The sequence below is a fragment of the Apiospora aurea genome (genome assembly GCF_038362705.1).
Source record: "Apiospora aurea strain CBS 24483 chromosome Unknown utg000001l_segment0_segment0, whole genome shotgun sequence".
Classification (NCBI taxonomy): domain Eukaryota; kingdom Fungi; phylum Ascomycota; class Sordariomycetes; order Amphisphaeriales; family Apiosporaceae; genus Apiospora; species Apiospora aurea.
The window spans coordinates 6144341-6169030 of NW_027117388.1; the positions used below are offsets into that span (position 1 = coordinate 6144341).

Sequence of the window (24690 nt, forward strand, 5' to 3'; positions counted from 1 at the left end):
GTGGCCGGAGGAATGGGTGCGTGCTGAATCAAGAGCTGCCCTGCAAATACAAGTAGTCTAGAATGGGATCAAGATGAAGAGCTATTACAGAGACTGGCATAATTATGTATAAGATGGCACTGTATAGTATGAGATTTAAAGGGGAGCTAAAATCGGCCGCTGCCAGCTCGATCAAACAAATCTCCTACACAGCGATAAGGCCGTGAAACGAGGACATCCATGGCTATGGTGCATATTGATAGGGTTGTTGGCTCTCGCCAGAAAGACGACGGAAGGCATTCCGTTCAACGTACGGAACGTCAAGTTGAAGCAAGGTTCCAGCGACCAATCCTTCGCGTCATTCAACCTTCATTGAGTATTGTCTGTTTCTTTTGGCTCTTTTATTTCTAGTACTTATCATATCACCTTCGGATGGGGTTTGCACCCAGCTGTCAACTGTTCGAAATGAGCTGCAATTAGAATGTGTATCCGGCGGTCCATCCAATGTGCGGCAGCCAAGGGCCCAGTCCGTTGGAGCTTCGTTGCTTTAGCGGGAACGCGCCCCACTGAAAAGCTGAACGGACACCAAGGGTCATGCTAGAAGCACCTATCGCTGAGGCTCCTGGGCCAGGGCCGGCCAGGGCATGCTCCTTTCCGTCACAGCAAAACTCGGGGGAATGGAGAAAATTAAGATTTTTTTCCCTTGTGCTCAGAAATGGGTGAAGGGAGGGGAGGAGTCAGGACACGCACATCAATGTAGGTGCACGTAGTGAGGTGGTCAGCAGCAATTGAGGACAGCAGAGGGAGAGCGAGAGTGTGTGGCCAATTGGATCGAGGGCAGGATTGTGCAAGTAAAACATCATGCCCGTACTCCGTACCGCTTGCACACCTAAGATAAGACTGGCGGACATGTGCAAGTAGGCAAGCATGCACAGTACATCGACTGTAGGCAATTTCTTCTTTTTGGCCCTTTCAGGTTTCTTATCAATCCCGTGTAGTCAGGCCCGTTCTTCCAGCCTTTTGGTTTTGGGATCCCAGGGCCGTCCCAGCTTCAGCTCGAGCTACGTTGAAACTACGTCTTCGCTGTTTCCCTTTTTTCCAAGTCCCAAGTCCCAAAAGCCCAAAAAGTCCACTTTTGCCTGGCTTGGCCCACTTCGTCGCAAAGTCGCTCATCATCCATTGACTCAGCAGCTCGCCCTTATTATGGTTCTATAGAATTATTTCTTCCCGACCTCGATAACTCCCAATTTCTCGTCCACGAAAAGTGTATTCTACTCACGAACCCTCGTGATATTCCTAAGTCGCTCAAACTCGGCCAATTGGCGTCATGGCTTCGACTTCGAGGGCTCTGACCCGTCTCGCTGGTCCCCAGCTTGGTCTCCGGGCTGCACAGCGACAGCTCTCTGCTGTTCCCACAGTCGCATCAATCGCTAGGCTGTCGACGTCATCTACGCGCAGGAATCTTCTCCTCGCCTCCAACCTCACATCCAAGACCCGACCGACCCTGAGCTTATCGCGACAAACCCGACGTGCCTACGCCGATGCCGCCCCCGTCAAGAAGCCTCGCAAATTCCGCTACTTTCGCTGGGCTTGGCGCCTGACCTACCTCTACGTCCTCGGATCCATTGGTTATGTCATCTACGACGGCTACAGCTCGCGTCACCCCGATAACCAGTTCCATCCCGACCCCAGCAAAAAGAACTTGGTCATTCTCGGTAAGTTGAACCGGCAACCCTCCCGATTGACCCAATTGGGATCGGTCTTCTCCGGTGCAGGTTCATGTGTATTTACGTGATTTTTTCGTGCTGACGTGTGGTGTCACGGGTTACAGGTACCGGATGGGGCTCCGTCGCGCTCCTGAAGAAGCTCGACACGGAAAACTACAATGTCATTGTGGTGTCGCCGCGCAACTACTTCCTCTTCACCCCCCTCCTGCCATCATGCACGACCGGTAACATCGAGCACCGCTCCATCATGGAGCCCGTCCGCCAGATCCTCCGCTCCAAGAAGGCTTCTGCCATGTACTACGAAGCCGAATGCACCCACATCGACGCTGAACGTAAGGTAATTAAGATTTCCGACAACAGCGATATCAAGGGTGATGTCCATGTGACCGAAGTCCCCTACGATATGTTGGTCGTTGGTGTCGGTGCCGAAAATGCCACCTTTGGTATCCCCGGTGTCCGTGAGAACAGCTGCTTCTTGAAGGAGATTAAGGATGCCCAGGCTATTCGCACCAAGATTATGGACTGCGTTGAGACTGCCGGTTTCAAGGACCAGAAGCCCGAGGAGGTTTCTCGTCTTATGCACATGGTCGTCGTCGGTGGTGGTCCCACTGGTGTTGAGTTTGCTGGCGAGCTCCGCGATTTCTTCGATGAAGATATCAAGAAGCTGGTACCGGAGATTGCCGACAGCTTCAAGGTCACTCTCGTGGAGGCCCTGCCCAACGTGCTGCCCATGTTCAGCAAGCAGCTGATCGATTACACCGAGAGCACCTTCAAGGAGGAGCACATCGAGATCATGACCAAGACCATGGTCAAGAACGTCACGGACAAGTATATCGAGGCCGAGATCAGCCGCCCTGATGGCAAGAAGGAATTGACCAGGATCCCCTACGGTCTGCTCGTGTGGGCTACTGGTAACGCTCTCCGACCCCTGGTCAAGGATCTCATGAGCCAAATCCCGGCTCAGAAGGATTCCCGCCGTGGTCTCGCTGTCAACGAGTACCTCGTTGTCCAGGGCGCCCGTGACATTTGGGCCGTGGGTGACTGTGCCGTTGCCGGATACGCACCTACCGCTCAGGTTGCTTCCCAGGAAGGCGCGTTCCTTGCCCGTCTCTTCAACAACATGGCCAAGACCGAGGCTCTCGAGGCCAAGGTCCACGAGCTGAGCGCAAGCCTGAACGTGCAGCCTGGCAACTCTGCCCAGGTCGTCCAGGAGATTGAGTCTACGGAGCGCCAGCTCCGCCGCATCAAGGACATCAAGCCCTTCCACTACTCGCACCAAGGCAGTCTGGCCTATATCGGTAGTGAGAAGGCCGTCGCCGATGTTGCCTGGTTGAACGGCAACCTTGCGTCTGGTGGCAAGCTGACCTACCTGTTTTGGCGAAGCGCCTACCTCAGCATGTGCTTCAGCAGTGAGTAAACCCTATTATACCTATAACTCGTAACGACATGTTAGTGACATCTTTTACAGCCCGCAACCGTGTCCTGGTCGCTCTGGACTGGGTCAAGGCCAAGGTCTATGGCCGTGATGTCTCGCGAGAGTAAGCGTGGCACCGAACTATTGACCAACAGCACTGTTTTTCTTTATTACTACACGCGAGGGTCAAGGTCGCGCTTGATACCATTCCTACGGGTTCCTCTGTTTGCAAGGAGTTAAGGAGGGGAACCATATAGACACCGAACACTAGACGGTTGGAAATAAAGAGCAAACCTGGACGGGTGTACGATACTACAGCCGAGTCGAGACCTAAGAAAGAATCTAGAAGGCCTTCCTTTTGTCTGGGAGACCTTACGAAAAAGAATTTTACTTACTAATGCCACGCACGAATGAAGAGTCCAATCCATGAAGCTGCAATGGTTCCTGAATAGGCTGTTGTGGCCCTCGTTACAGCTGACTAACCAGTTACCTATGGTGACTGGGTATGCTGTCAGGGGCGCGCTGCGTCATTAGACATTATGTGTACCTTACTAGACCTACGATAGCCTATAACATCATGCCTACCGCACCTAAAGTAGCCATCGATGAAGCTGAATTTGCTGCTGGGCTCCCAGTGTTGCAGTGATAATCATCCCCAAACTCTTGGCCTGCATGGCACTACTGTATGCAAGATGTCCGCCTCTCTCCGCATGCAGAATGCGGGGCGAGGGGGAACCTCGGTCGGTTCAACTGTCACCTATTACAAGTTCACCTACATACTTATTTGAGTTCAGACGAAAGTCGCATTGGCATTGAGAGATTACGTTTCATCATACGATGTGCGCTTCTGATGTCACCAATTGCTTGTAACAAGTGGCCATAAATATTGCCGGCTTGATATTCCTTAAGTCAGTCCTACGAGAAGGGTGACACCCGAATAGCTGTGTGTTGTCCAAGCTACGAGGACCGCCGCGTCAATAAAACATCGCCTGCGCACCTCTCGCTGACCGACAAGCGACGCGCTATTTTTCTTTGCACCGCGAACTGCGAACTATCGTAACAGGAGAGCGTTCATCATGGCTGCCCCCAAACAAGCCTACTCCACGGCTGACGCCCTCGTCCCCGGCGACCCGCGCGTCCAGCATCTCGACGCCCAGATTGGGCCTTATACCTACCACTACATGCTGGCGACGCCGCCGGGGCCCGATGCGCCGCGCGCCACTATCCTGCTCGTCCACGGCTGGCCAGACCTCGGCATGGCTTGGCGGTACCAAGTGCCCTACCTAGCGGAGAAGCTGCGCTGCCGCGTCATCGTGCCCGACATGCTCGGCTACGGCCGCACGTCGGCGCCCGCCGACCCCGCCGCCTACACGCTGCGCAACATCGCGACGCAGATGCGGGCCCTGGTCGCGCACGTGCTGGGCACCGACAAGGAGACGGTCATCCTCGGCGGCCATGACTGGGGCGGCGCCGCCGTCTGGCGCATCGCCATGTGGTGCCCGGACCTGGTGCGCGCCGTGTTCAGCCTGAACGTGCCCTTCTCGCCGCCGCTGCGCCGGCTCGTCGAGGGCGAGGAGCTGGCCAAGCGCGTGCCGAGCTTCCGGTACCAGCTGCAGCTGGCGTCGCCCGAGACTGAGCGCATCGTGGACGCGAGCCCGGCGCGGCTCCGCGCGTTCATCAACGCCATCTACGGCGGCACCGTCGTTTCTGGCGGCGGCGGCCGCGGTCCCCCCAACAAGAAGTCCAAGTTCAAGTTCGCGTTCAGCACGCAGACGGGCGTCGTCGAGAGCGCGCTCGACGCTGGGGTCGGGCCCGCGTCCCTCATGAGCCCCGGCATGGTGGACTTTTACGTCCGGGAGTACGGCCGGCACGGACTCCACGGGCCGACCAACTGGTACCGCACGCGGCGGCGCAACTTCGAGGACGAGCTGCCGCGGTTCGTGCCGCGGGGGCAGGGGGGCGGGGCCGAGGAGGGGGAGTGGCGGTGCAAGTGCCCGGCCATGGTCGTCATGGCCGAGAAGGATATCACGCTGCCGCCCGCGCTGGCGGATGGCACGGAGAGGTGGTTCGAGGGCCCCGGCGGGCTACGAAAGGAGGTCGTCCAGGGGGTAGGGCATTGGGGCATGTGGCAGGACCCGGAGACGGTGAATGGGTACATCGGGAGCTTCGTGGAGGACGTGCTGGGTGGCCAGCTCAAGGGGAAGCTGTGAAAAGGGGTGTAGGTGAGAATGGTGGGGGCAAGGGGCATCGAGGTCTTTTTTTTTTTTTTTCCATCTTTTTTTTCTCAGTATAGGGGCACTCTAAACATGCCAAAAAAAGTATATCGTTATTTTCTTGATACCAACTTGCCTGCCTTGAACCAAGATTGCTGTGCCGTGAGTTCGATGTAGGTGTTATTTGGTTATGTGCACACGGTGCACCACATACTAGGCATACTTTAGAGACCGAGGCCTGTTTCCATTGGGTTACTCTCGCCAAGTATATTGAGATTTAAACTGTACTCCGTACTGGATCAACAGTTACGGACGACTAGCCCCCTCTGGTTGTTGAGTTGACATAGGACCCTCACTGCTAAAATAGTAACACTGGGGTTACGGAACATTACGAAGACTGGGATTCCACAATTCGATTTACCCAAGTGACAAGGTGCAAAAAGGAGGACGGGCGAAGCTCGCACTCATATCGGGAGTCTGTGGGAACCAGCCACAGGCGCCTAGAGGAAGGAAGTCGATCTGATGGATGGATAGCTGCTGGCCTAGCAGCCTAGATCGCACAGCTAGTGTTTTGTTTACTTAATGCACCACCGTTTCCAGGAGTCTGGTACGGTTAGGGAGGGAGGTGCTATGTCGCGATTCATTGGACACGATTGGGCAATGGGCTGGTTGGCTCGCGGACTGGGGACCCCCCGAAATTACCGTTGAGACCGAACCGGCCCGCAGCCAAAACAAAACACTCCTGACAACTCTATACAACAGAGGGCCGTTTAACGAAATCTTCTTCTCCCCACCGCATTTGTCTGGTGGTGATGGTGCCTGATGCCGATACCTAGTCCTGCGTCTTCAGACGAGCCGCCATTCAGCTCAGGTACGTCAGTAGACTTGTAGACTTGACATGTCTTTTGCCAACCTTAATATGTTGCTATAACCTTGTGCTTGCGCGCCTCAAGTCTCGCCTGGAGCTATATGAGCCAGCGGTAAGGTTAAAAATGGCCCATCCCAGACTGTTAGTGCTCCAAATCATTTGAAGAGTGGATCTGACGACGACAACACCAGACAACAACACAGCTCTCAGCTCAGATGGTAGCTCGCTCCTGTCCGTGCTGTGCTGTCTTGCTTGATGCGCTGGCGGTTGTCCGATGTCAGGATGTCCATTCAACGGGTAAAACTCAATTGCCTCACAACTCAATCTGCCTGATCGGTTGGACGTTGGTGGCACCACATGCAAGTAAGGAAAGTGATGCTCGCTCGCAGCACGAGAAACAGGTCTTTCTCATGTCTGTTGAAACTTGCGGCACACTCCATCAGTCAGCGAACGAATGACTGGCCCAGAAAGGCTAGTCAGGGGTCTTGTTGCAAAGTGGCTGGTCTTGGTGTCATTGGCATTGCATCGGGCGCTGGTACATATGACGACGACCGACCATTTTCGTTCTGGCCCAAGCTACGGCGGGCAGAGCGTTGCGCGTAGCAAGGCGGAAGGCGGAATGCAGAATGCAGACAGCCGATTAATCAATCAATCAACCAATCAATCGCGGACGGTTCGATCCATGGACATCAGCACTACAGCAGCAGCATTACTGGAAGGCTGCGCTTGCGTGCGTACGTATGGGCTTGTTTGTGCGACTTTTACTGAGCCGAACGATGGCTGAAGTCGTCGATTGACGGACGCCAAGGGCGCAATCCTGCGCTGCCCGCCTTCATCCTGACTGGCTGGACGCAGAAGGCTGTGCAGCGTTGCAAGGCCCTCCAGGAGCCTTTTTAATACGGGACGACGGGGGCCTGTGAGGTTTTCTGTAGGTACTTGCTCTGGCTCTAGCAGGTACCCAGCTGCGCCGCTGCTGACCTAGGTGGCCCCCCCGTACAGAACCCGTAGCCCCCCCGTAGCAGCGGTGCCGTGCAGCATGTACTCCAACACGAGCATTGCGAGCATCAATGGCCCAGCCAGCATTAGCATTGGAGCTCGCCCAACTTCAGACGGGTCCCATGTTAGCTCGTCCAATGCCAGTCCCAGGCCGCCTCCAGTCTTTCTTTTGCTACCACCTGCTCTCGCTCCTGTCCCGACCCTTGATCCATCCTGTCAAATGCGTGCCATGAAAGAGAAAGACAAGAGCAAGTACCAACCATCCCCGGCATTGTACTGTTGTGTGTGGTTTTTGATGTTTTACGCATTCTCATTTCCTACCCGTTTCGTCTTCTGAAGCCTCTCCATTTTTCCCCGACTCTCCCTCGAAACGTCGACGACAGATTATCCCTCCAAAAAAGTAGAGTGCGAATGCCACCGTCTGCTTCTCTCTAATTCAATCCAGCATTGATTGCGCGCCGTATTGCACCTAATTTCTGCCACGTCCCTCTGCCGAGACAACTTAATTTCGAGCCATTCGTTACCTGTGAGCCAGTTAAGACACGACACGATACGACAAGAGCATTCCGTATGCGGTCCGCCGAGCTTTCTTCCTCTCCCTAACCTGACAACTCCGATTCCTTTGACCGCCCCATCCGGAATTGTCGCGACTCGGTCATGTCTGGAAGAGCACCTCCTGGGGGCTCGTCCGGCCCAAAGAACGACAATCATGACCTGCTGCTCGACCTGGACGACGGGCCCGCCTACGGAGGAGGGCAGCCGCCGCCCATGAACGATGACGAACTTTTGCGCGCCTACGAACACGATGCCTCCCGTCCCTCCGTCTCGTACGACGATTTCATCGGGGGCAGCGAAACGACACACCCTTCTGCCAAGAACCCCCCGCTGGGCGCACCTGCAGGACAGCGACCACCCTACATCAGTGACGCGGACCGTCAATACAGCCAGACATCGGGCCTGAATAATTACGCGCGGTATGCTGACGACTTCGACGACTACCCGGACGACGGCCAGTCCTACTATCAGCACGGGGGAGGGGGCCAGGATGAAATGAACCGAAATAATGCGAGGAATCGTAATAGCATCCTCAGCTTAGGCGGTGGAATCATCGGGAAGGCTAAGAACATGATGGGCATGGGCCAGGGCTACTCCGAAATGGACCTGCCGCTGACGGAACCAGGCGGGCGGCCGAGGCAGGATTCGACGGCCGTGCCGCCGCCGAAGCAGGGCAAGAAGTTTGACCTCAAGAACTTCAAGTTTGGATTCGGGGGAGGAAAGCCGGATCCTGCGACACTGGGACCCCGAGTTATCCACCTCAACAACCCGCCCGAGAATGCCTTGCCTAAATACGTCGACAACCATGTCTCGACGGCCAAGTACAACGTCGTGACGTTCCTCCCCAAATTCCTCTTCGAGCAGTTTTCAAAATTCGCCAACGTCTTCTTCTTGTTCACGGCTGCGCTCCAGCAGATTCCCGGACTCTCGCCGACGAACCGGTATACGACCATTGGTCCTTTGATTGTGGTGTTGCTGGTATCGGCGGGTAAGGAGATGGTGGAAGACTATAGGAGAAAGCAGGCGGACAGTGCGCTCAACAATTCCAAAGCCAGGATACTGCGCGGTTCGACATTCGAGGACACAAAATGGATCAACGTGGCGGTAGGCGATATCGTGCGTGTGGAGTCGGAGGAGCCGTTTCCTGCCGATTTGGTGATTCTTGCCAGTTCCGAACCCGAAGGTCTCTGCTATATCGAAACCGCCAACTTGGACGGAGAGACGAACCTCAAGATCAAACAGGCCCTACCGGAGACTTGCACCATGGTCAGCCCTTCAGAGCTTAGCAGGCTTGGAGGCCGAATCCGGTCCGAACAACCAAACAGCAGTCTGTACACATATGAGGCGACCTTGACCATGCAGGCCGGCGGCGGGGAGAAAGAGCTGCCCCTGACTCCCGAGCAGCTGTTGCTACGTGGCGCCACTTTGCGAAACACCCCTTGGATCCACGGTATCGTGGTATTCACTGGCCACGAAACGAAGCTTATGCGCAACGCGACAGCGACTCCCATCAAGCGGACAAAGGTCGAGCGTCAGCTCAACAAGCTGGTGCTGGCTCTCGTCGGTATTCTCCTCGTTCTCAGCGTCATCTGCACCATTGGCGAGCTCATCTGGCGGTCCATGCGAGCCGACCAGATCCCGTATCTCCAACTGGACCACTTAAATGGTGCTGGCGTCGTGGTCCAGACCATTCTCAAAGATCTCGTCACATACTGGGTCCTGTTCTCCGCTCTTGTACCCATTTCTCTCTTCGTGACGGTTGAAATGGTCAAGTACTGGCATGGTATTCTGATCAATGACGATTTGGATATCTACCACGAGCCGACCAACACGCCGGCAAATTGCCGAACATCGAGTCTGGTCGAAGAGTTGGGTATGGTGGGCTTTGTTTTCTCCGACAAGACAGGTACCCTGACCTGCAACATGATGGAGTTCAAACAGTTGACCATTGGTGGTATCCAATATGCTGAAGACGTACCAGAGGACCGGCGAGCAACATTCCAGGATGGAGTCGAGGTGGGAATTCACGACTTCAAGCGCCTTGCCGAGAATCTCAAATCGCATGAGTCTTCCGCTGCTATCCATCACTTCTTGGCGTTGCTTGCGACGTGTCACACCGTCATTCCTGAGCGGGATGAATCCAAGGGCGGCAAGATCAAGTATCAAGCCGCGTCCCCCGATGAGGGTGCTTTGGTGCAGGGTGCCGTGACTATGGGCTATACTTTTGTGGCTCGCAAGCCTAGGGCTGTGATTATCGAGGTTGAAGGCAAGGAATATGAATACGAGCTTCTGGCTGTGTGCGAATTCAACTCAACGAGAAAGCGGATGTCCGCCATCTACCGGTGCCCCGACGGAAAGATTCGCTGTTACTGCAAGGGTGCCGACACTGTCATCCTGGAACGACTCAACGACAACAACCCCCATGTGGATACCACTCTTTTGCATCTCGAGGAGTACGCTGCCGAGGGTCTGCGCACGCTGTGCTTGGCCATGCGAGAGATCCCCGAAACCGAATTTCAGGAGTGGTATGCCGTCTTTGACAAGGCTCAGACGACAGTCGGCGGAAACCGAGCCGAGGAGTTGGAAAAGGCCGCCGAACTGATTGAACGCGAATTCTACCTCCTGGGAGCAACTGCTATCGAAGATCGGCTTCAGGACGGCGTCCCCGAAACTATTCACACCCTGCAACAGGCGAACATCAAGGTGTGGGTACTGACTGGAGACCGGCAGGAGACTGCTATCAACATTGGCATGAGCTCCAAGCTGCTGAGCGAGGACATGACACTGTTGGTCGTGAACGAAGAGAATGCCCAAATGACCCGCGACAACATCCAGAAGAAGCTCGAAGCCATTCGGAACAACGCCGAAGGCGCCATCGAGATGGACACGCTGGCACTCGTCATCGACGGAAAGTCGCTTACCTATGCGCTTGAGAAGGATATGGAGAAGATGTTCTATGACTTGGCCGTCATGTGCAAAGCGGTTATCTGCTGCCGTGTTTCCCCCCTGCAGAAGGCTTTGGTGGTCAAGATGGTCAAGAAGTTCTCCCCCGAAATCCTCCTGGCTATTGGTGACGGAGCCAACGACGTCTCTATGATCCAGGCCGCCCATATTGGTGTTGGTATCAGTGGTCTCGAAGGTCTTCAAGCTGCGCGAAGTGCCGATCTCTCGATTGCGCAATTCCGATATCTGCGTAAGCTGACACTCGTACACGGTGCTTGGAGCTACCAGCGTGTGAGCAAGACCATCCTGTTCTCTTTCTACAAGAACATCACCTTGTACCTGACACAATTCTGGGTAAGTGTGCAACACACCTCCAATGTCCATTCTATTTTGTCTCATGCTAACGGCCGTAGTACACGTTCCAAAACGTCTTCTCGGGTGCGGTCATTTACGAGTCATGGACTCTCTCCTTCTATAACGTCTTCTATACAGTTCTACCCCCGCTCGTGCTTGGTATCCTTGACCAGTTCATTTCGGCGCGTCTCTTGGACCGCTACCCGCAGCTTTACAGCATCGGCCAACAGAACCAGTTCTTCACTCTCAAGGTCTTCTCCCAGTGGATCCTTAGCGCCATGTACCATTCCCTCATCCTCTACGGCGGCTCCGAACTCATCTGGTACGGCGATATCTCCCTCGGCGACGGGACTACGGCCGGACACTGGGTGTGGGGTACCGCTCTCTACGGCGCTGTGCTGGCCACTGTCCTCGGCAAGGCCGCGCTGGTGACCAACAACTGGACAAAGTACCACATCCTGGCCATCCCCGGAAGCATGGCCTTTTGGTACGTCTTCATTGCCGTCTACGGTACCGTGGCGCCCATGCTGCACTTTTCGACCGAGTACGACGGCCTCGTGCCGCAGCTCTTCAGTTCGCCCGTCTTCTGGCTCCAGACGGTGGTTCTGTCGGTTCTGTGTCTGCTCCGCGACTTTGCGTGGAAGTACGCCAAGCGCATGTATCGCCCGCAGACCTATCATCACATCCAGGAAATCCAGAAGTACAACATTCAAGATTACAGACCGAGGTACGTTTCCTCCTTCCGTTTCCCGCCAGTCTCTGGCTCGCACTCTCTACACAGCACCGTCCCCATCTTCTTTTACACGTCTTCAACGATACTAACACAGTAATACAGAATGGAACAATTCCAAAAAGCCATTCGCAAAGTGCGCCAAGTCCAACGCATGCGCAAACAGCGTGGTTACGCTTTCAGTGCAGCGGACGAAAGTCAAACGCGCGTTATCAACGCGTACGACACTACAAAGGGCCGTGGAAGGTATGGTGAGATGCTCACGCAGTAAAGGTGGCAGCAGCAGCAGCAGCAGTTAGCTAGCTGGGTTTTATAGGGGGATGACAGATTATTGATGCATGACTCTTGTTTTTTATTGCGATCTTGTTTACTACTACTATTCCCACTCGTTCTCGATGAGGGTCTCGAGGTTTGGGTTCATCCCCCCAAAGGGTGCTTTCAAAGACACAGATCGGTTCGGTCTCGCTTGCCGCTGCGCATTTAGCGAGCACTCTGCGGGAAATGGAGCGTAAGATGGAGACGGGAAAGACGATGATGAAGAAGAAGAAGGGAAGAAAAGATATCAACGTATTATTATTACTGGGCGTGCCATTTCCCCCAAGATTACGGGCCGTCAAGCAAGGTCTGGGGTGTGAAAGCTGCTCTCATTAGTGCATGCTTCAGATTCGATGGGCTCTCGTACCATCGGAGTTGGTTGCCTTGGATGCTTTGGCCTTCTCATATATGCGCTTACTCAAGGGCTTGGCCGTTCTCTATACCCGTATGTATTGGTGTCATGTACCGGGCCCTAGACGACATGGAGTACGGGTGCTTTGGGGCGGCGGGTGCAGGAAGATGGGGCCTAACCTCATCTAGAAGAGCCACGGGTACCCATCTAGATAGCCTAGCCCAGCCCATATATTTGGGATCTGGACTGTGACCCCCCTCTGGAACCCACAAATTCATTGTTCCCCAGTACCGGCAGCCTCAATCCCGAATGGTACGATGTAGTAAGGCCCTTCTTACCCGCAAGCGGAACATGGCAATGCCTGCCATTGGTTGTATAATCTCGAACACTAGCTCTCCAGAACCCGAATACGAGGGTGGGTGATCCAGCCATTCAACCTCCAACTGATCAGCCTGCTATATAGACTGGTCTAACTCTGAGATTTATTGGAGTATGCATTTTATATAATTCTATTGTTCAGTAAGGCAAATCTGATTGTGTTCTCAACCCCCTTGTACACATAGATCCATCAGTAATATATTTCCCCATGGATTTTATCTGCGCGGGAGTTGTGCTGGTACTGCTGCTATGGGTGGGATCGCAGCTATGGGCGCTCAACCGCAACTACCGTGCTGCCCGCCTCATGGGCTTGCCCATCGTCTTGTGCCCCTTTGACCCTGACAGCGTAAGTTGCCCCTCCATATCATCTCTCTACGTGGCGCCTATCATTACTCCTCGTTCCACATTGCTAAAGCCCCGTCAAGCTAACTATTCCAAGTTTGTCCACGCTGTCGCCTCCGAGCCTCTCCGCCTCGTCCTCCGCCCCCCTCCTCCCCACTGCGGCCTTCGCCGCATTCGAACTTACAATCTGGGGTTGGGAATTCCACGACAAAGCCGCCGTCCATGAGCGCCTCGGGCCGGCCTTTGTTCTTGTCACGACAGGGCTTAACCGGCTTATCTGTGCCGACCCGTCCATGGCGGACGCTGTCCTTGCTAGGAGACGAGACTTCCTCCACCCGGATATCACTATCAAGGCCATGGGTTTACTAGGCCCGAATGTTGTCACAGTACGTTGATGCATACTTTTGCCCCGCCTCCTCCCTCCATTTTATTATTATCCTATTGTATCTAGTTATACTCTTGATTGCATTCTTTCTTTCGAATCGGCAGGAAACAGTCTTGTACTTGATCGGGCTCCTTTATCGGATGTTGACAACGAACCCCTTTCCCAGTCCAAGAACGAATCCTGGTCCCGGCAGCGACGAATTGTCGCCCCAGCGCTCAACGAACGCATTAGCGCCGGCGTTTGGAAAGAAAGCGCAGATCAAGCATCCTCCTTCGTTGATACACTATTCTCCACACGCCCCTCGTGCTTCCCGCTGTCCCCGTTGTTGTCCTCCAGCAAATCCACAGAGACAGGCCCTAGCCTCCGGACAATCGCCATAAATGTTCTCACACGTGTAGCGTACGGTCGTCACACTCCTTTCGTCCTCCCCCTCCTCGTCCCGCGCCCCGGTTGCTGCCATGTCCTACGTCGACGCCATCTCCCTCGTTACCGAACTTCTCGTCCCCGCTGCATTCATTCCCGCCCGTGTGCTGAGCCTGCCTATCATGCCACGGATCCTGCAGCGCCTGGGCATCGCACTGCGATGTCTGCCCCACTTGACAACGGATATGCTTGACCATGAGCGCCGGACAGACTCCCCCATTGTCCCAGATGCCGGTCAGACCAAGATCACGGGCCAGCAAGACACCGTAGATACTATTATGAGAACACTGGTCCGTCTCTCGGACCAGGCTAGATGCCAAAACGACAATGGAACTCACACCTCGCCCGATGATAAAGGGTCCAAGATCAGCAGCAGCGTTGCTAGCAGGACCTATCTGACAGAGGAGGAGATCGCAGGGAACCTCTTTATTTTCACCGCCGCCGGCTTCGACACCACTTCGAACACGATGTTCTATGCCGTCACCCTCCTGGCGGCTTACCCAGAGTGGCAGACTTGGGTCCAGGCTGAGATTGACCGCGTGCTAGGAACTATGCCAGAATCCTCGGGAGACCAGTCGCCGCCGCTAGACTATGCAGTAGCCTTTCCAAAACTGACACGCTGTCTTGCTGTCATGGTAAGTTACAATGCCACTTTTATCTTCTCGTTCACAGCATATCGTGAAGACAGCCGATGACGTTTTGTGGCATGGAGAGTTCGTGCGCTGATGTGTCAACCTTAGCTGGAAACACTTCGCCTCTACCCACCGGTGACTCAGGTAATGCGCCAGACCGCCACAACGCAAAGCCTTCCGTCTGGACAGTGTGCGGCGACCCCCATCTGCGTCCCAGCCCCCTGCGCCGTCTATGTCAACACCATGGCCCTCCACACGTCTCCCTCGAGCTGGGGCGCAGATGCGCTCGTCTTCAACCCTGCGCGCTGGCTCCAGCCCGGTCCTCGCGAGGGAGCGAGGGAGGTGCTTGTGGCCCCGCCCCGCGGCATCTACCTTCCCTGGTCCGTCGGACCCCGCAAGTGCCCAGGCCAGAAGATGTCTCAAGTCGAGTTCGTGTCCGTCATCTCGACGCTCTTCGGTAGGTGCACCGCCGAACCAGTCCCCAGGAGGGGGGAGAGTATGCAGCAAGCAAGACAGAGACTATTAGACTTGACGGAAGATAGCCAACCGGGTTTAACGCTCCAGATGAACAAATCTAAGGATGTCCATCTAAGATGGACGAGGCGATAAAGTGGTGTTTCGGCCGTTGAAATCTGGTCCTACTGCGGCTGTTTGATGCTGCTGACATGAAGCGGCTTGCAAATGGCTTTCTAATGCCGGAGTTCACTCACTTTATGGTGTCCAAGGTATGCTATTATTATATTTATTTAATGTTATTCGGCGTTAACTTCTTAATATATAATTAGCGTCATTTGGCATCTGGACGGAGCAATACCAACAACATTATTGTCCCGAAAAATGTGTTGCTGATGTAAACAATCGAATTTGGACACAGCCCGTCCTTGGCGTTTCTGGGGAGTTTCACGGAGGATCACGCTCCATTGCTCCTGGTCCTGTCAACATGCCAGATCCTCGCGTCTTGCGTCGTCAGCGCAGCCGATCGTAGCTGCAAGATCCCAATCCCAACTTTACTTTCTGCCTACCAATCTTCTCGCGCCGGCGCTCCAGCCCCGTGTCTCAGCATTTAACCACCATGGCCTACACTACGGGCGCTATGCCGCTGCACCAAGTGCACAAGCCGCCTTTTACCGTCGACGCGCCCGGCTACACCAAGGTGGCCGGCGAGACCATCCCCCGCCGGCACGTCAAATACAAGGGTGGGCTCGTCAACTCGCCCGCCGACGGCGTCCACACCGTCTTTGACATCATTCGCCGCAGCGCCCGCCTCTACCCCGACAATCCCGCCGTCGGCTACCGCAAGCTCATCGAGCTGCACAAGGAGACCAAGAAGGTCCAGAAAAACATCGACGGCCAGGTAAAAGAGGTCAGCAAAGAGTGGCAGTATTTTGAGCTCTCCCCCTTCACCTTCGTCACCTACAAGGACTATGAGACGCTCATCATCAATCTCGGCTGTGGCTTGCGTCAACTGGGCCTCGGGCCCGACAAGAAGCTTCACCTTTTTGGTACCACCAGGTAGGTCGCTTCAACCCCCCTCTGTACCCTCTCTACCTATCTATCTGCATCTACCTATATAGGGGGCGATGCTTACTTTCTAAATCATCTCAGTGTGAGCTGGATCTCCATGTCGCACGCATGCGCCTCTCAATCCATTCCCATAGCCACCGCGTATGACACACTCGGCGCTGAAGGCGTCCAGCACTCGCTCGTGCAAACCGAGTGCGATGTGATGTACATTGACCCTCACTTGCTGCCAACTCTCGCCGGCGGCCCGCTCGAGGCCTCCAACGTGAAGACTGTCATTATAAACCAAGAGTGCATCTTCAGTGCCGGCCATGAGATCGACGACTTCAAGAAGTCCCACCCCGACACCAAGCTCATCACTTACCAGGAGCTGCTACAGCTCGGCCGCGAGAACCCCATAGAGCCGACTCCGGCGAAGGGCCCGGACCTTTATTGCGTCATGTACACCTCGGGCTCAAGCGGCGTCCCCAAGGGCGCTTGCATCACCCACCAGTCTCTAGTTGCCGGAGGTAAGCGCCGCCCCCTATGCCGTGGTTTGCCACCTACTGACGGTTGCCTACGCCGAAGTGGCTGGTCTTTTCACTTGTGTCGACGAGTGTGTCAGCTCCAAGGAACGCGTGCTCGCCTACCTGCCGTTGGCCCACATTCTTGAACTGGCCCTCGAAAACCTTGTCTTCTTCATCGGCGGGACCCTCGGCTACGGGAACCCGCGAACGCTATCCGACGCTTCGGTCAAGAACTGCGCCGGGGACATGCGAGAATTCAGACCTACTGTCATGCCCGGCGTCCCTCAGATCTGGGAGACCATACGGAAAGGGGTCATGTCCAAGCTGGACACCTCGAGCCCGATCGCGCGGGGCCTGTTCTGGAGCGCCTTTAGGTACAAGGGCCTCATGTCTCGACACAAGCTCCCCGGGGCGACCATTTTCGACGGCCTCGTCTTCAGCAAGGTCCGCGACCTTACCGGCGGCCAATTGAGATTCACCTTCAACGGCGGAAGCGGCATCTCGGACGCCACGAAGCAGTTCGTGTCCTTGGTGCTGGCTCCCATGATGGCCGGCTATGGCCTCACGGAGACGTGCGCGGCCGGGTCCCTCGGGAGCCCGCTCGAGTACACAACCACTGCCATCGGACCGATCCCGGGCTCCTGCGAAGCGAAGTTGGTGTCCATCCCCGACCTGGGCTACTCTGCCGACGCCGACGTTCCCCAGGGGGAGATCTGGCTCAAGGGCATGCCCGTCATGACGGGATACTTCAAGAACCCGGAGGAGACGAGCAATGCGCTTACGCCCGACGGCTGGTTCAAGACTGGCGACATCGGGGAGTTCGATGCCAACGGCCACCTACGGATCATCGACCGTGTCAAGAATCTCGTCAAGATGCAGGGGGGCGAGTACATCGCCCTGGAGAAGGTGGAGGCCGTCTATCGGGGCAGCCAGGTCGTGGCGAACGTCATGGTCCAGGCTGACGCCGAGTACGCGCGCCCGATCGCCGTCATCATGGCCAATGACAAGGTGCTCGCCGCCAAGGCGAAAGAGCTGGGCGTCGACGAGCACAGCATGCATAGCGATCGCCAGGTCCGAAGCCTGGTCCTTCGGGACCTTCAGGCGGCTGGCCGACGCGCGGGACTGTCCGAGATGGAAATCGTGTCTGGTGTCGTGGTCACGGATGAGGAGTGGACACCTCCCAGCGTAAGTGCCGATATGATTATAAGGCCTAGAGGTTACATGTGGCCGCGTTCATCGCTAACTATATTGTGGATTTAGGGGTTGGTAACCGCGACGCAAAAGCTCGACCGGAGGGCGATCCGCGAGAAGTATAAGAAGGAGATTGCCCACTGCTTTAAGGGCACTGATTGAGATGTGACGCCAACTTCGGAGAATCGATGCCTACGTTGCTTGTGCTCTTTGAATAGAAATAGTAAGGGGTGACTCAGCGTCTTTGCCAAGGGCTGCGGCGCCTATTGGACGACTTTGGAACAGCTGAAAAGGCCGCTAGCCAGGGCTCAAGTGGATGTGCCTTGGAAGAAGGGAGTCTAGCGCTGGCGCTGGCGCATCGATGAGATTATCACCGTCCGATCTAGTACATACACCAAGCCTCGTCTGGGCAGCTATTGACGCCTCGTGTTCTCAGCTCCGTGTCGTGTCGGTCATGCAGCTAACTTAGTTACGGTGCCGCTGGGAATAAACTTAAGCAAAACAAATACCGGTCGGCATTAGGATTAGCACCTCGAATATAATATAGAAACCCGGCGACCATGATCCCCCTTCGTCAGTCGAGTCGAAGACACGGCCTCCATTCCATTCGTTTACCCTCCCATAGAAGCCATGTCACTCATTCGTTTCTCTATCCTGCTGTCCCTCCCTCTGGCAGTTCACGCTGCCACGGACGGGACCATAGCCGGAAAAGGTTACATACGGCACGCCATCAACCCGGCGAGTCCCGGCAATGGCGGCGGCAACGAAAGGCGACAAACCGACGTCAATATCGCCAACCAAGCGGCATCGGTTCCCTACACGATCAACCTCGGGATCGGAACGCCCAGCCAGCCCGTCACCGTCGCCATCGACACCGCCTCGACGGAGCTTTGGGTGAACCCCACGTGCGCGGCAGCAGGCGGCGCCGCCGATACGCAGTTCTGCAACTCACTGCCCCGGTTCGCTTCCGGGCGCAGCGCCAGCGCCGTGGACCTGTACACCTCGGGCGGTAAACAGTATCGAAGCGGCTATGCCCAATGGTCGTATTTCTACGACAACGTCGCCGTCGGCGACGCCCGCCTCGAAAGCCAGATCTTCGGAGTCGGCGACGATTCCGAGGGCCTGCCCAGCGGCGTCCTGGGCCTCGCCCCGCCCGTCGGCGGGGGCGGGGGCTCCTACCCGTTTCTCCTCGACACCCTGTTTTATCAAGGCCACATCAACAGCCGGGCCTTCACCCTCGCCGTCCAGGGCGCCGGGTCCGAGCAGGGCTCCGTCATCTTCGGCGGCGTCGATACGGGCAAGTACATCGGGGCCCTGCAGAAGCTGGCCATCTCCGGCGGCGCCGACGAACGCTACACGATCCAGGTCAACGCGGTCGGGGTCACGCAGCCGTCCGCCGCCGCGAGCCCGTTCCTCTACCAGAGCGACGTCGGGTTCGCCGCTTACATCGACTCGGCCAGCTCGGTCAGCCGTCTGCCCGGCAGAGTGGTCGACGGCATCGGCCGCGCTTTCCCCGGCGCGCAGAAGGACGCGTCCGGTAACTACGTCGTGGACTGCGACGCCACCGCGGCGGCGGCGGGCACGGTCGACTTCCGACTCGCCGACAAGACGATCCGCGTGCCCTGGAAGGATTTCATTTGGAAGATGCCCTCCAACGGCCTGTGTGCCGTAGGAGTCGCAGCAGAGGAGAGTGAGTGACAATACCGAAGTGCCTGTGTGACTTTCTCTCCGTGATTCGCGCCGATTGCTGACAACCTACCCTGTTGAACCTACCTAGATCAAGATCTGGTTACACTGGGGGCATCCTTCCTCCGGGCCGCGTACGTCGTCTTCGACCAGGACAACCGGCACGTCCACGTCGCGCAGGCTGCCAACTGCGGGACGCAATTGCTGGCGATCGGCACCGGGCCGGATGCCGTTCCGTCCGTCACGGGCGGCTGTCTTGCTTCGACCACTACCGCGAGCCCTACAGCCACGCCGGATCCTACGACGACCGATCCCACTACGACCGATCCAACCGCGACTGGTGCCACCACAACTGGTGAGGGCAATACCACCACGGTTGTTTCCCCTACCATTACGTTTGATCCCGTTACCAGTACCACAACGAGCTCCGAGCCTACCGATACTTCGTCAAGCACATCCCTGTCCTCTATGCCGACAATTACATCCTCGCCGTCTCCTAGCACTGCTGACCCCAGTAGCACCAGCAGCTATTCGGCTAGCACTAGACAAAGTGGCGGTAGCTGTCGCAGAACCAAGAAAAAGCGCTCATCTCCAAAGTAGACTACTTTTAGAGGTCACCCTATGAGATCGATACAGCTTCATCGCTGGTACCATTGTCAACAACGAGAATATTAATTGCATCCGGCACTGCTGAGCCTAATCATAATGTCCCAATTTCGAACTGCCGTCTTAGTCCCCCGAAAAATGTAACGCGTGAAGAAATCACCGGTTGTTTTGTATGTGCGACGCGAGGGCAAAAATGAAACGGAAAAGAAATGCAAAAACATACAACACCGAGGATTCCCAGGTCGTCACCGACCCTAGTACTAATTCGGCTCTCTGCTGCTTATATATGGGAGAGCGGACGGGATCCCTAGTATTCAGCAGGATATGGTCGTATGTGGAAGATTGCTGGGTTCTGACGCATTGTATCTTGCAGATGTTGGCCACACTGATCGTTCCATCCAGTTGTCCTGTCGCCAGTGAAAAGGTGTGGTTGAAGCAGGCATCACATAGCGTCAACCCTAAATACAGACATGCGCTGGTGTCGTGAGCTTCATGGGCTGATATGATTGGATGAACCTACCGAGTCAAACTTTATGTTAAGGTGAAACACCGAGATGTCGACTACCATAGAGCAGGAAACGGCCATGGGCTGGAACATTGTGAACCACTCCCAAGCTCGTCTTGTCGTTTTTCTACACGTACGTACGTACAGGAGCTGGCCCGAGCAAAGACCCCGCCAATGCCAGGCACGGACAGATTGTATGGAGCTGGGAGCTTCCCCTTGCCCGCCTGCGACCCACAAGTGCCCTACCCCCAATTCTCATTCGGGCCTTTCTCCTTTCTATATACAGGCTACCTACATTGAAGCTGTTTCCTCACAACTGATCCTTCTCATCCCGACACCTACCATTGTGTCCGTCACCCACAGCACATTCACCATGCCGGCATTCCCATCATTCCACGAACGCCGCGAGACGGGCCAGCCCGCACGCCTCACCCCCGAGGCGCTGCGGCTCTACTGGGCCCTGCAAGACCCCCTGGCCGACGCCGTGTCCGTGATGCGGCCGGACTGGCGCGAGAAGGGCTGCGCCGAACGCGAGCCGTACGCCGCCGACCACGCGATCGCGGCGGCGCCGCTGACCGAGCCCAAGGTCGGCTCCGTCACCGTCCGGGTCGCCGCGCTCGACGACTGGGAGGAGAACTGGTGGCTCCGGCACGAGGACGACCGCAGCCCCGACCAGGTCCGCGGCCCACCGCCGCCGGGCTACGAGCCCAAGAACAACCCGGAGCGGTTCTGGAAGCGCCGCGACGAGGACAAGATCCTGCTGCTGCGCTGCTGCGGCGAGGACCGGCCGACGCAGCGGCCCAGCCTGACGGTCGTGCCGTCGAACTCGGACCCGGACGCGGGCGGCTTCGTCACTGTTCACGACTACTTGTCGGCGGTGCACCCCTGGCTCGTGGGCCTGCGCGACGCCATCGCCCGGGCCGACAACGTGGACAAGTCCAAACCTGCCGAGTACTACGACAAGATGATGGTCGATCACCTGGAACCGGGCTGCATCGCGACCTTCGACGAGGGCCAGTACGTCGGCTCGGGCCGCCAGGGCACGGACAACCAGCCCAAGTACCCGCCCGGCGAGTCGCACCTGTCGCAGCTGGTCGCCAAGGCCGAAGCGGGCGACCTGGACGCTGCGCAGGAGGCCCTCATGGTCGCCTCGATCCAGGCCAAGGACGCGGGCCTCAGCCCAAAGATCCTCCAGGCCCTCCAGGAGCGCGACGATCGGGCAGAGGAGGAGGAGATCGAAAAGCAGGTCCAGCGTTCCGTTGCGCTGTGGAAGCAGTCCAATCCTGACGCGTCCCCGGCCGAGGTGGAGGCCGAGGCTGCGCACTTCAGGGCTCCGTACTTGGCCATGCGGGAGGGGCAGCAATGAGAAGGAGAATGAAGGGCGGATTCGAGCAAGTTGGTGCGGTTCCGGGGGGTGAACTACGCATCAAGTGGAAGACGACCTGTTTCCCGAATATGTTATCTACGTGGCCGAACTTGCCTATAGATAGACCTTCAACGGTAACTGATGGCGTACATAATCCGATCTCCAATTAGCCGGCCATTACCCAATCAACAAACCCCACAACCATATCGCTATCCGCGATGCAGCTGGACTTAGTGAAGTAATTGTACATGAAACCCATGTCCTAATAGGTACCTGCACGTGTCTGACGGGATGAAGGTACCCGCTTCGTGGGGGTGGATGCGGCGGTTAGTCAGGATGTGTGGACTGGATCATGCGATAAGCCACAAGGCCAAGGTACCGCAGAGGAGAAGTAGTAGTCGCTCGGAAGTGGACGAGCTTGAATCTCAACATGGCCTACGATGCAATCTTGTCATGATGACGATACATGTCACTTTCTGCAAATCTAGTTTTATCTGATCACAGGACCAGACGATGCGAGTTGGTAGACTTATTGGATCGAGGGATGGCATACCTACTTGCTCAGCATCAGGCAGCTTTGCGTCCTCGACACGAGCCAGGCTGAGACCCGAGCTGATGAGTTCAACCCATGGAATTCTGTGATTCCCATGCAGAAGCTATTGAATCTGATGCCCCACAATTTGCATTTAATACCAAAGGGCCAGCAAAGCTCGAGAGCGACGACGGACTCGTCTATTGTCGGTCGCCAGCCTCTTCCCACGAGCGCTATACGGTCGTCAGCAGACAGCAACACTCGGTATCCTATGCGGCATCCTGACCACGCTGCCTGAGACCCACGGCCCCGCCTCCAAGATCGGCAGACCTTGCATGTCAAATCGAACATCAAGATAAGAGTGGACCATGAGGGCAGGGCCAGGTTGGGGCTGAGAAAAGCAAGGCTCATGACAAGGTAGGGAGGGTAAGGCCTGGTAACAACGCCCAAACGGGTTCCATCACATTAGGTTGAAATATTGAGCAATACAGAAAAGAACGCTAGTAAAAACCGGGCGCTATTTTCGTGTTGTTTTTTTCTGGAGCCAAGGTCATCCGTACTAAAAACCGGGAGGCCCGCCGCACGTTTCTGACGGTGCGTGAGCGGCCCCGGCCAATCAGCGTTCGCGAAGCCGTCAGCGGTCGAGGGGATGACCCGGCTGTTCGGCTCGCGGGACCCTCCTTTCACGGCACCCAGCAGCCGGGGGGATGATGAATCTTCACGCAGCGTACGTAAGACAGCGGCACTCCGGCCTCGCATTTTTGTCGATTTACAGCCCCAAATCTCTTGGCGCCAAGGTCTTACCCGAGCACTACGTGGATTATTATTTGGCCAAATGTTCGAACGCACACGAGGTCACATGCCGGAACGAACCGTGCCGGAACCTGGGTATATTAGGGAGGCGTTCCCCCTTTCATGGTGCGTAGTTTTAGTCTTATACCTGGGCGACGTTACACAGCTTCAAGCATTCTGAACAATCACAATGAGCTACTACAACAACCACGATCAAGGTGGCTATTCGCCTCAACCATACGGAGCCCCTCCAGGCGGGCAAGGAGAAGCCGCGTCCTTTTTCAGCACACCCGTCCCTCAAAACACCTTTGCCGAAAGCCAGGACGGTGGCCAGACCCCAAACAGCCAATACGGGGGTGGCCAGAGTCAATATGGCGGTGGCGGCGGCAGCGGCGGCCAACGCGGTTTCGAAGACCCTGCCGCCGGCGAACGAGGCCTAACGGGCGCCCTGGCCGGCGGTGCCGCCGGAGCCTTCGGCGGCAACTCCCTGGGCGGCAGCAAGACCGCCGCCGTGGCCGGCGCGCTCATCGGCGCCTTCATGGGGCACAAGGGCCAGGACAAGATCTCCGACTGGCGGGACGACCGCAAAGAGGAGGAGCGGCGGAGGGAGGAGGAGGAGGAGAGGAGGCGAAAGCAGGCGTTGGAGTACGGTTCTTCGTCCTCACACTCTCACTCGCACTCTCGACACTCACGGTCGCGGTCTCGGTCCCGAGACTCTCGCCACCGCCATCACCACCACCACCACCACCACCACCATGATCACCATGATCATCACCACCGGCACCACAGTCATCATCGCAGTCACTCACGGTCGCCTAGTGGTCATCGACATTACCACTGATCTCGCGATCGAGAACGAAATTGAGATTTAGCTCGCGTCGTTCAGGGTGATAGGACCATGGGTTTAGGGAACCATTGCAGATTTCTCCTCAGGGGAGCCTGCAATAATAAACTGAACAGACAATTACCTGGAACTCCCCCTATCTGAATCTCTTGTAACCTCTTACTACGAAGTGAAAGATCCTTTGAAGGTAAGAGAATCTATACGGCTAAGGAGAAGCTGCACTGCCCGAAACCAAGCCGAAAGAGCATACTGGGAACTGAATTTATTTCTGGTCAGTATTCTGCCATGAATCATGGACAGCTTCCAGCAAACATTCTGCCATTTTACGCACATGACCGGTAAAATCATTTCGAAAATGTGAATCCACGGAACCTATGTGCCCTTCCCATGACGCCGGCGCCGGCAACTATACACACCCACCTCCTGTCATGCAAAGGTACGTAAAGTTTGTATTCTGGGCTCCTCAGAAGGTCTTGAGCGCCACTGCAGGTCGTGTGTCTGGAAAGCGAGAAAAGCAAGATTCGGAATCAAGCTG

The 24690-nt window shown here is 56.2% G+C and overlaps 8 protein-coding genes across 8 annotated transcripts; all 8 read left to right on the plus strand.

Moving 5' to 3' along the window:
- Positions 1-1306: 1306 nt before the first annotated feature.
- On the plus strand, positions 1307-3248 carry PG986_001859 (uncharacterized protein; the record flags this gene model as incomplete). Its single annotated transcript, XM_066838081.1, has 3 exons — positions 1307-1694; positions 1811-3115; positions 3175-3248. The coding sequence occupies 3 exons, from the start codon at positions 1307-1309 to the stop codon at positions 3246-3248; spliced, it is 1767 nt and encodes a 588-aa protein (XP_066706974.1).
- Positions 3249-4196: 948 nt separating this feature from the next.
- PG986_001860 (epoxide hydrolase) lies at positions 4197-5330 on the plus strand (the record flags this gene model as incomplete). The annotated part of the gene is made up of 1 exon (XM_066838082.1): positions 4197-5330. The coding sequence occupies one exon, from the start codon at positions 4197-4199 to the stop codon at positions 5328-5330; it is 1134 nt and encodes a 377-aa protein (XP_066706975.1).
- Positions 5331-7854: 2524 nt separating this feature from the next.
- PG986_001861 (phospholipid-translocating P-type ATPase) lies at positions 7855-12050 on the plus strand (the record flags this gene model as incomplete). The annotated part of the gene is made up of 3 exons (XM_066838083.1): positions 7855-11049; positions 11109-11776; positions 11885-12050. 3 exons carry the CDS (start codon positions 7855-7857, stop codon positions 12048-12050), a joined length of 4029 nt encoding a protein of 1342 aa, XP_066706976.1.
- Positions 12051-13032: 982 nt separating this feature from the next.
- Positions 13033-15215, plus strand: PG986_001862 (uncharacterized protein; the record flags this gene model as incomplete). Its single annotated transcript, XM_066838084.1, has 4 exons — positions 13033-13170; positions 13250-13552; positions 13950-14609; positions 14763-15215. 4 exons carry the CDS (start codon positions 13033-13035, stop codon positions 15213-15215), a joined length of 1554 nt encoding a protein of 517 aa, XP_066706977.1.
- A 463-nt stretch (positions 15216-15678) lies between these two features.
- Positions 15679-17986, plus strand: PG986_001863 (uncharacterized protein; the record flags this gene model as incomplete). Its single annotated transcript, XM_066838085.1, has 4 exons — positions 15679-16118; positions 16212-16636; positions 16695-17818; positions 17894-17986. The coding sequence occupies 4 exons, from the start codon at positions 15679-15681 to the stop codon at positions 17984-17986; spliced, it is 2082 nt and encodes a 693-aa protein (XP_066706978.1).
- Positions 17987-18454: 468 nt separating this feature from the next.
- On the plus strand, positions 18455-20110 carry PG986_001864 (aspartic-type endopeptidase opsB; the record flags this gene model as incomplete). The annotated part of the gene is made up of 2 exons (XM_066838086.1): positions 18455-19514; positions 19602-20110. The coding sequence occupies 2 exons, from the start codon at positions 18455-18457 to the stop codon at positions 20108-20110; spliced, it is 1569 nt and encodes a 522-aa protein (XP_066706979.1).
- An 884-nt stretch (positions 20111-20994) lies between these two features.
- On the plus strand, positions 20995-21987 carry PG986_001865 (uncharacterized protein; the record flags this gene model as incomplete). The annotated part of the gene is made up of 1 exon (XM_066838087.1): positions 20995-21987. The coding sequence occupies one exon, from the start codon at positions 20995-20997 to the stop codon at positions 21985-21987; it is 993 nt and encodes a 330-aa protein (XP_066706980.1).
- Positions 21988-23501: 1514 nt separating this feature from the next.
- On the plus strand, positions 23502-24183 carry PG986_001866 (uncharacterized protein; the record flags this gene model as incomplete). Its single annotated transcript, XM_066838088.1, has 2 exons — positions 23502-23961; positions 24131-24183. The coding sequence occupies 2 exons, from the start codon at positions 23502-23504 to the stop codon at positions 24181-24183; spliced, it is 513 nt and encodes a 170-aa protein (XP_066706981.1).
- Positions 24184-24690: the final 507 nt, after the last annotated feature.